This window comes from Frankliniella occidentalis, unplaced genomic scaffold (assembly GCF_000697945.3).
Source record: "Frankliniella occidentalis isolate FOCC.00 unplaced genomic scaffold, Focc_3.1 Scaffold94, whole genome shotgun sequence".
Lineage (NCBI taxonomy): Eukaryota > Metazoa > Arthropoda > Insecta > Thysanoptera > Thripidae > Frankliniella > Frankliniella occidentalis.
The window spans coordinates 1,015,448-1,025,434 of NW_026267223.1; the positions used below are offsets into that span (position 1 = coordinate 1,015,448).

Genomic DNA, 9,987 nt, shown 5'->3' on the forward strand with positions numbered 1-9,987 from the left:
AATGAAAGCATCACAAGAACACCGGGCCCGGGCCCCCCCCCCATCTCCCCTCCGCACCAGCGGCGTCCTTCAGAACGGGTCCACCGGGCAGCGCGCCGGCGTCTTTGTGGGTGGACTCTTCTTCACTCACCGTCATTATCTATCTCTCTCCCTCTCTCTCTCGCTCATACCCGCACAAACTCTCACACACACTCGCACGCGCAGTGCCGATCGCCTGGCCTAGAGCTCCGGACGACACCAGCACCAGCATTACAGAATTATCGAAATGGCCCCGGAGAGGTCTAGACACGGGCCGAGCAGTGATCCTCCACCTCCCAACGCCCCGCCCCGCCACTCCCCCGCACTACGTCTCAGCAAACTCATGCATCCTTTTCAGGCTGGCCCACGGCGCGGCCCCGGCCCGCTGACCTGTCCCTTTCCAATCATGCATGGTGTGTCATGCCTTCCTGGTCCAACTACCAGCCCCACAGCCAAGCTGAGCGGCCCGCGGCGCGCGTCTCTCGGTCAAGGTTTGCAATTATGGAGTTGCTATGCTATCTCCCGTAGGAAGGAAGGCGGCCGGCTGCGGGCTCCGACTGTTTATCTCTGGGCCCGGCCGGCTAAAGGCCCGACCAGTGCGTGAGGGCGCCTGCAGGGTAGGCCCGCCCGCTGTGCGGCCGTGCGCCGCGGGGCTGCCCGCCCGCGCCCGCCAGGCGGCCCAGCCTGGCACACCAGGGGTCCATAACTTAACGCATAAGGGCATTTTGGGTTAGGTTAGGCTCGTAAACGGCTTGCGTTATTGGCGTTATCGATCTTATGACTTATTCCCCTGCACATTTCTGCAATTTGTTTATATTCATAACGCTTTTAACTAGTCAATAACGCGAGATATTGATCATAACGTGTAGCTTAAAAGTTAAGTTATGGACCCCTGTGGCACACGCGTGCAATCAGCGTGCGAGCACCGCACCAGGCGTTTCTAAGCGCCGCGCCAGGCGTGCAAAGAACCGCGCCAGGCGTGCAAAGCACCGCGCTAGGCGTTTCTGACTGAGTACCGCGCCAGGCGTGCGAGCGCACCATGCATATTTACGCACCGGTAAGGGGACAGTATCTTGAAAACCTCTTAAAATCTGAGTAAAGAAGCAAAATCAAAAAAAGGGGTTTATAATTGTTGAAGTACTCACTTTAAAAACTCATTTGAGCTATGAAATGACCAAATCCATCAAAAAAAGTTGCGCATGAATTTTCTTAGCTTCAAAGTTTACGTAACTTTTAAATTCTCTGTGCGCAAAGTTTATTGGTAGATTTTGGAATTATTAATTCTAATAGAAATTACCACAACAATTATAAACCCCTCATTTGATTTTGATTCTTATTCAAGTTTTGACTTTTTTATCCCATTCAATTTGATGATTTATAAGTTTTCAGTAAACTCTTTCCTTGAGCAAGGGGCGGGAAGGGGAGGGGCTCGAAAAACTCGTGTACAAAAAAAATAGCGCGACGGAACCAATTTCGGATAAGATTTTGATATTGTCCATGCGAAGATAAACCTTTTTATATTTTTGTACACTCCTGCATCCCGGACAGTGCTCCCTTCTTGCCTGGACCCGCACCTTGGTATTTGACGCGCTCGCCCAACGTAAGCGTTACACAGCGGGCCGAATACGGCGAGAAGGTCCGTCGTAATGCGGTGCGAGGGGCCGTGCGGGTGCGAGGCGGGCGGCGGCCGCGCCCGTCTCTGTCGCTCTCGTTGGGGCAGGTCGCGCTCATTGACACTGTATTGGAGCAGTCGGGTGGTTTGACCTGCGGGCAGCCCCCTGTGGTTGGGAAGGGAGCAAGGGGACGGGGGGGGGGGGGGGAATCCCATGGGCTGGTGTGGTGTGAGAGAGGAAGTGAGGGGCATTCCTACTGACAACGCTGTTATAAATGACTCTCCAGGAGAAATTGGCGCAAGTTACGTTTTGATACGCGCGCGCGCGCGCTGATTTTGGACGCACTCTTTGCGGTCGTCGACAGCACGCGCATGTCAGAGGGAGAGCAACTGCAGTACTTGCAGCCTCCCTCCAGACAGAAAATACGTGCATAATGGTGGGCAGCCCATAATTTGTTGGCCAACCCAACAAAAAAAAGCAAAAGTTAGCCAACAAAAAGATGGCCCTTCAAATAAAAGAATGGTAAAATGTGGACCCGGGGGGGGGGGGCAAAAAGAAAGGGGCGATTGAAAAGAAAGAACGGTTCTGGTCCCAATCAACCCCTCACTCCCCTCATATGCCCACTAAGGACCTAACTTTTCTGGCGGCAGCGGGCCGTATCCCCTGACCATAGCCCCACAAAACGGACGGAAACAGGGGACCGTAAACCAAGCTTCCTAAATATTGCTGCGGGTTCGTTTTCGAAGATTAAAAAAATAAAAATAATAACCTCACAACAACGGCTCTCTGGACTGGGTTAGGTCCGTCGCCCTCTCGCTTCTTTTTCTACTTGTTTCTTTTCTAGTTTTCTACCCGCGTATTCGCCTCTAGTCACCTAACCTGTACTGGTCTTTCGGACATGTCTATTTCACCGCCATAGATAACAAATCGCTGACAAGAATTCCAAATACGCACCTTGGCTTGTGTCGAGAAATACCTTCTTTCTTGAACATCTGCAACGACGTAGTGGGTGCCATAACCTCCAAACGTAGAAGTGAAGCAGACGTATGATGACAGAATAATTCATTGTCATAGCTCAGTTTTAGTCCAGTTAAAAACCAAGCACTGTCGCACTATAACATTGATGACAGCCACGGCTAAAGTTCTGGTGCACTCGTCTAAATGAAAGCATCACAAGAACACCGGGCCCGGGCCATCGGTTCCGGTCGCAGGCGTCGCAGGCCCACTTTACTGACGCCATCTGACGCAGCTTCCGAATGGCACAGTCTCAAGTTTCAGAGCGCCCAAGTTTCCAAGCAATAATTCGTGTACTGGTATGGATGCGGCTAGCCTGCTTTTTCTTCCTGGGCAGCACACACACTAACACAAACACACACTTGAGGCCCAGCGCCCCCGCACTGAATGGCTCAGCTGATAGGCTGCTCCGTAACGCCGGGACGTTGCCAACCTGCCGTCAATGTGCTGCTAAAGGAAGGTCGCAACCAGAAGAAATTAAAGGAAACAACGTATAAAAGTGTATTTCAGAACTTGGCGTGAATAAGTAAAACGGAAGAAACAGGCAACTTGCGCAGGTGAGGAGTGAGGGCTGGGGTAGTAGGGTGGACCAGAACGTCTCCCTTGTAGCACATATTGTTCTTAGAACGTTTACGGAACCTTCAGAGAACCCAAAGAACGTTTTTAGAACATTGTCTGAATGTTTGGTGCTACAAGGGTGAAGTGGCGACTAGACGTATGCGCATCCAAAATCGCAATTTTTGTGTGATATGGATTCCGAATCTACTCACAGCGTATTTTCCAACGGTGGCCGCCACCCTGAAGACACCCGTTGTCATGTTCACGGGGCTGGCGGACACAGCCGGCCTTAGGTCCGTACTTTGGAGCCCCTTCCCTCCCTCCCTGTCCCTTACGGGACTCACACACTCACGGTCGGTGACACATCCTCCCCCCCCCCCCACCTTTATAGTTCTGTCAAGACTCACTCACAGAGGACGTTGACACTTCGGAAGGACGTTTCGGCCACGACCAGACCCATTCATATCATTTGTAAGTTGAAGCGCCGGCGCGATTCACTCTGAGAGCTCGTTTGGCGTGACATATTGAACCTCAAGGACACTTTAACGCATGATTTTGATTTTATGTTTCTTACTCCACTCGTCTCCGTCGTGCCTAGAAAGTCGTGAATGTCGCCCCAGTTTGTTTGAGGTTTTTAGATAGTCTCCAAATTAGACTGTCTTTAACCAGAGCGCAAAGTTCAACCCCCAACCCCTTCATAGCATACATTTGTAAAACGAAAGAAGGCGATTGCGGCGTATAGAAGGTAAGAAACTAGCCATCTGTTTTGCCAGTGTCTTAGCTGTCCCAGCATATCTGTTACGCAGTTTTCGCCTTCTTGCGCGTTATGATTCCTCATTAGTGAACGTGACCAACAATCACCCGTCCGCTTGTGACGAGGAGGTCCGGCGGCAGCTTCCCCATTCGGTGTCTAATCCAAGCAGGGCAGGATTCTGAAGGAGGGCGGGGAGGGCGAGGAGATACAGTTATGGAGGCTCCGTCGAGCGCGCTGGACTCATACTCGGGATCTTTATCTCACCCCCCCCCCCTCACGCCAATCTGCACGCCCGAGAAGCATTCTGGTAACATCAACCTAAGACTTCTGATTTCATCTTCCCTGAATTCCTTTTCTTTTCTTCTTTGCACTAATGCCGCATAGGTGACGCCAGGACGACTTCTCACCGAATACAACGCATTCTTAGTCGGCGAAAATGATGCCATCGTCACCAAATGAATCCCCTTCAAAATAATATTCTAATGTAGTGGCAACGCACCGGCTAGATTGGCAAGATGATCATCTTGGGGGTTCACATAGTGGTCACGACGCACTGAACGTGTTAAGTCGAACAGGTTCCAGGGTCGTTCAACATAAGTCGTACAGCTGCTGGAGACTCCTTTGTTGACAGTGCGGCTCCTTAACGATTAGTACAGCCCGCGCCCTGGCGCACCTTGGCGGGGGCGGGCCTGGCGGGCTCAGCATCGGACATGCACCACCGGGGCGGTCTCTTTCCCAACGACCACCGCCACGCCCAGACGGCGGCCCCTAGGCAGCAGCGGTACAGCAGTGCAGCGTTTTGGAAGAAGAGGCCGGGCGGCGCGTCCCAGCGGACCACGGCTCATTAATCCGAGGCTCGGCTGATCGGGGACCCTAATGCGGCGGCTAACGTGGCGCACAGGAGCCCAAGGGGTACTTCACTTACAACAAAAATCAGTGTACACCGCCAAAAAAGATTCGGAAAAAACAGAAAAAGTCACGGAGAAAACAGAAAAAAAAGAAAAAAAAAGAAAAAATCAGAAAAAAAGGAAAATATGATAAAATAAGAAAACACAGAAAGGCGTACGCTTGTATTTATAGCAAAGGACCCCTCGGGGCAGCCTCGCGAGGGCCCGGCGCGCTCGGCGCACAGAGTCACAGATATTGACGGCTGTGGATTGGCTTGGATGGCGGCGCATGTGCGCTGCTCTGCACAGCGAGTCGGCTCCGCGGTCAGTGGCGCAGAGTCAAGTTCACGTCGAAAGTCTGGCTGGACTGTGCGGCCGGGCCGGCGCCCGGCGCCCTCCGGTGTGGCGGCGCCCGTCCCGCGAGCAGGGGGGGAGCCCCCGGGCGCGACGCGTCCGCGTCCCTTCCTCGACGGCGACCTCCCTCCTCCCCGAACACGCCCCCACCTGACGCGCGCGGCGTATCCGACGTCCTTGCATCAGATGGAGATCGCCGCCCTCCTCCTCCACCCCTCCCTCGCCCTCTCGTGCCGCCCTCCACCTCGCCCCGCGCGCCTCGCACCTCGGCGACCAATCAGAAATCCTAGAGTTCATCTCTCTTACGTCATCTCGTCACCGTACCGGGCGGCTGGTCCCGCGGCCGGCCCCACCGCCCCCACCCATCCCCCGGAGAGGCTCCGCGCGTGGCCGCCGCCGTCCCATCCTGGAGCATCCCCCCGCCGCCGCGCCAGCCGCCCCCGGACAGCCCCTGCGGCTGCCCCCGGGGCCGGCGCCGCCCCCACGCCGCCGTCGTCGCGGTGGTGGTGGGTGCCGAGGTATATAAAGGCTGGCGAGAACGGTGGGAAGTCAGTCGACTAGACCCGCTCCAACCCAAAACATTGTGTACTCAAGTCTGCTTCTGCAGAGGTAAGAAGTGAACGTGTGTGTGTGAGCAGTGTGAGTACGGGCGCTGCCCACAGTGCGTGCAGTGACAAGTGCAAGACGAACGTGTGAGTGAAGTGCAATAGTGCAAGTGCAGCAGTGCTACGGACCATCTGAAGTTCACGGAATACTCACCACCAGCGACCACGGAAAAGGGTCTAGTATTGAAAACACCCCGCCCCAACTCCTAATTTATTTTACGATTCAATTATTCTTACTTTTCAACATGATTTTAAAGTCAAAATTTTCTTTTTCTTTTTAATAAGAACAACCTTCAAACTTTTGAATTCGTTTTTAGAAAATATCAGTTCTTGAAAGATTTAAATTCATTTTTGTATTGCCTATCACTTGACCATTGGATTGACCATTTTGTACGAATAAGAGTAATTGCATTTTTACGTCGTGCTTCGTTGTTGCCCCCTGATGGCTAGGCTGCCCGCCGTGTCGGCCGCACGCGTGAACAAACAAAGCAACCGCCGACGCATGAATATTTATTTATTCACTGATTCGTCGGAGATAGGCCTACGAGGGTCATTTTTCTCACCCGCACTTCTCAATTAATTCTTGTATTCTCCCCGCCCCTCCCCCCTCCCTCTGTTCCAAGTCGATGTGTGGTCGTATTGCACGAAACATGTGCGTGTATCTGCCTTCATTATCAGTCAGTATCCCCGCTTCCGCGTGTGTCAGTTTTACCGGGAGCAGAGGCATCGCGAGTTTACTTCTTTGCTGTGAGGTGGTTAAGTGTCCTCCTCTCGAAACGTGGCGGTGCGCCCCGGAGACCCGCACGCAAGGCGACGGCACCACGCTCGCAGCCGTATTCATTTGTTCTCACGTTTGCCTTACATTTTGTACGATGCTCATTCTTGTCCGCGCTTCCTGCTCGCCCGTGGTTATTCCTGCCATCTGCACCTGATTCCAATCCAGTCTGTCCCCCTTCATGTCGCCGAACTATCCATACCGGGCAATAGGGATGTTGCAGTTCACTTCTAACATTTATTTGTCGGAGGGTGCTTTTGTTTTTCTCGTGACCTAGGCAGCGGTGACACTTGCTCGGCGGCCCTTTGGACCGGCCACACGTTTGGATGAGAAATGTCACGATCCACTTTGTGCAGACTGAGCGATGCACGCTTGCACACCGCGGCCCTGTTTCATTCCTGTCTAGGAAAAAAAAATCACAACAGTGGATTTTTTTCATTTCACTTTTTGTCCATTTTAAAAAGGAAACTTGTAAAAATTTGAGGGTTGAGGGTTCAGACACTTCTTTTGACCTCGAAGTCTAGTGTAAATGTTCTTAAAATCCTTTCTACCAAAACCAGCAGAAAACAATAATTGCGACTAATCCTTTCGATCGTTTCGCGAAGCCCCACTTCTTTACTTCTGGTGCACCGTGAAGCAACTCGCGGAGCACGCCGAGGGCCAGTAAGCCGACCGGCTATTAGGGTGCGCTTACAGCGCTGGCTGAACTCCGACCTCCTCCATCGCCCGATCCCTCCCCTCCCCTCCTTTAATATCATACCCGCTCATTACCGCCCGGCCCTCCCCACACAGCCCCAAGCTACAAGTAACGCGTGACCACACGCTGGGGCCGCTTTGATTGACAAAATTATGGCATCTATCGTTGATTGCGGAATTTCGGCCTCTTTTTGATTTCTCTAGGATTCAAAGTTATTGCAAAAATTTTGCAGTTTAAATGGCCAAGGGGGGACCCGCCAGAGGCCTCGTATAGAATGCGAAAAAAATAGGCAGTCACAAAAGGATGCCAAAATTTTGGCAAGCCCAGCGGCTGCGGCATTTCGAGTGTGCATGCTCCAGCGGCGGCCGCGCGTTCTAATATCGCGCGCCGCGGCGGCGTCTCTTTCGAATTTTTTAAAAGGAAATGTTAATCGTCTAATTTTCCCCCCGCGCGCTTCATTGCCACGCGCGCTCTAGTCTCCCATTCCAGTCCGTTTTTGTGACGCTCCCCGCCGCGCCCGTCCCGGCCCGGCCGGGTGTCAAGGCTCCGGCATCAGTCATTCAAGGGGACCGCGTGATGAGGAGGGCGGCCGGCGCGGCGGTCGGGGAGGGGTGATAATTGCCTGCTACTTATCAACATTTTATCGCCGCGAGAACCAATCCCTCCCACGCCGGGCGCGCAGGCGTGCAGTGAGGCCTTCCCCCTCCGCCCCTCGGGAACAGGGCTGCGCACGCGTGTCGTCGGCTCTACGCCCGCGTTAAACTCTCCGGACACATTTTTCCGAACGACTACTGCAGATGATTCGTTCAACACTAAAACAAAGCTAGGCCCACATAGAAAACTGCAGTATTTTTTGGAGCAGGCTGATGATTCGAAGCATCGCTGTAAGTTAAGGTAAGGCGTTGAAAGTTAACGCGTCGAACGCCATCCGTTGAAGCGTCACATGGTGGTTTACCTCACATTTAGCTTCCGAAAAAGACACCTTCCATCGTTAAAAGTTCAAAAGTCAAATTGTAACGAAACTCATCATCGGCTGGCCGTTTCAGTACTTCACATTAGTGTGCACTGCTGGCTCGGCGGGGCAAGCAGAAGCATTACATCTCTCCGCTTTTGTGTGGCCGCGCCGCCGCGCCTGGCCGGTCACCGCCGCCGCCGGCCTCCTCGCCTCTGACTGGCCAGTCGTGCCAATTGTTCAGAGACATTAGGGACAGCGCTTCCAATGAGTGCTTGACGCAACGTCCAGCCCAGCACGGCGCCGGGGCGATATGAAAAATCGTTCTCTTATTCTTGCGAGCAGTGTTATGCTCCGTCCTGCTTTTCTCATTCCAATGATGCGTTATTCCTTGTTCTGTTTGCGATGGTCACAGCGAGAGTTTTTGTTTTGTTTTGTTTCAGGTGCTAGGTGGGTCAGTGTTCACCATCTCCGGGGTCGGCCGACAACATGGCGTTCAAGACAGCCCTCGGTGAGTACATTGCGCATGGAGACCCTGCGTTCCGAGGGTGGACGGGGAAGGGGGGGCACTAGAACACCCCAGAGTACTGCTCATGAGTGAGACATGGGTACTCGGCTCGCTGCTCAGGGGCGGGGTACCACGCCGTGCCAGCGACAGCTGCTCTCAGCTTCGTCGTCGTCTTCATTCGCGTGTCAGGGTTCCGCTACAAAACATTGTCGGCTCGTAAAGATACTTATATGAAAGTCGAGAGACCAAGGCGTCTTGCTGCCTGCAGGAGCCGCGTGCGAGCTCTTATCACTGTTCGGACTGATGAGCTAAGGTCGGGTCAGGCAGGGCGCCGCCGTGGAGGCTGGAGGTCAGCCTCTGCAGCAGCCTCCGCTCTGGGGTCCGCGGCTAGGCTCTCGGCGGCACGAGCCCAAGTGGCGAGCGTAGCGCTGCGTAGCGCGGCGTGGAGGTTAGGGCTCTTATATGAAGCCCCCCGGGTGATGAGCTCCTACTGTCGTCATGCATGCACCTCGTCCCCCGGGGCCGCGGCGGCCGCGGCGGCCGACCTGTCGCAAGCTGCGCCGGCTGCAGTAAGTACATGCGCAGCGGTTATCTTTACGAGCGGCGATAGCAATGCAGGCCGTCATTGTCCGTTATTTCGCTAATTGTCCACGAGCGGGCGAGTGAACCTTTGGCTTCGCCTTTGGCCGACGGGCTGCTCGTGATCTCAGCGCTGCACTTACCCCCGGCCCAGGCAAAGGCCCGGTATTGCGGTTCCGCGTGGTCCCCTGTCAGCGCGCCGCCGTGCGTCGTCGGGGTGGCGGTGGAGGCCTCGGGACGCGCATCACGGGCCTCGCGTCCCATCAACGTTTATTGCTCCTCCAGAGTGTCCCCTTCTTCGCGATTGTGTAAAAGGTGGGAGTAAAGTAGTGAGTCAGCAGCGGGGGGAAGTACTCACTCGCAGTGCGCTCCTTGGTCGAACAAGTCGACCCGCGATCCGAGCAATGCCGTTTTCGGTCTCTCTCCCCGCGCCTAGACCTCCGAACATGGACATAAATTAGATGGCCAATTCAGCTGTTGAACGCATCGGTACCGCACGAGCCCGTAACAGCCGACCGCTACTACTGGTACTGGTTCCTTTCATCGTGCTTTCTTATTAAGTCCGTCCTCAACCCCGCTCGCTCTGTCTGTCTGTCTGTCTGTCTGTCTGTCTGTCTGTCTGTCTGTCTGTCTGTCTGTCTCTCTCTCTCTCTCTCTCTCTCTCTCTCTCTCT

At 54.1% G+C, this 9,987-nt stretch overlaps 2 protein-coding genes across 2 annotated transcripts in view; one reads left to right on the forward strand and one right to left on the reverse strand.

Annotated features, from left to right (window-relative positions):
- LOC113203901 (mucin-5AC-like) overlaps positions 1-3,027 on the reverse strand; it is a 142,005-nt gene extending 138,978 nt beyond the window's left edge. Inside the window, exon 1 of the mRNA XM_026418834.2 lies at positions 2,586-3,027. Coding sequence (XP_026274619.1) covers positions 2,586-2,703 — 118 coding nt within the window. The 5' untranslated portion in view covers positions 2,704-3,027. The remainder of the gene's footprint in view (positions 1-2,585) is intronic.
- Positions 2,888-9,987, forward strand: part of LOC113203943 (collagen alpha-1(I) chain-like) — a 12,684-nt gene continuing 5,584 nt past the window's right edge. The window contains exon 1 of the mRNA XM_052269530.1: positions 2,888-2,944. Coding sequence (XP_052125490.1) covers positions 2,888-2,944 — 57 coding nt within the window. The remainder of the gene's footprint in view (positions 2,945-9,987) is intronic.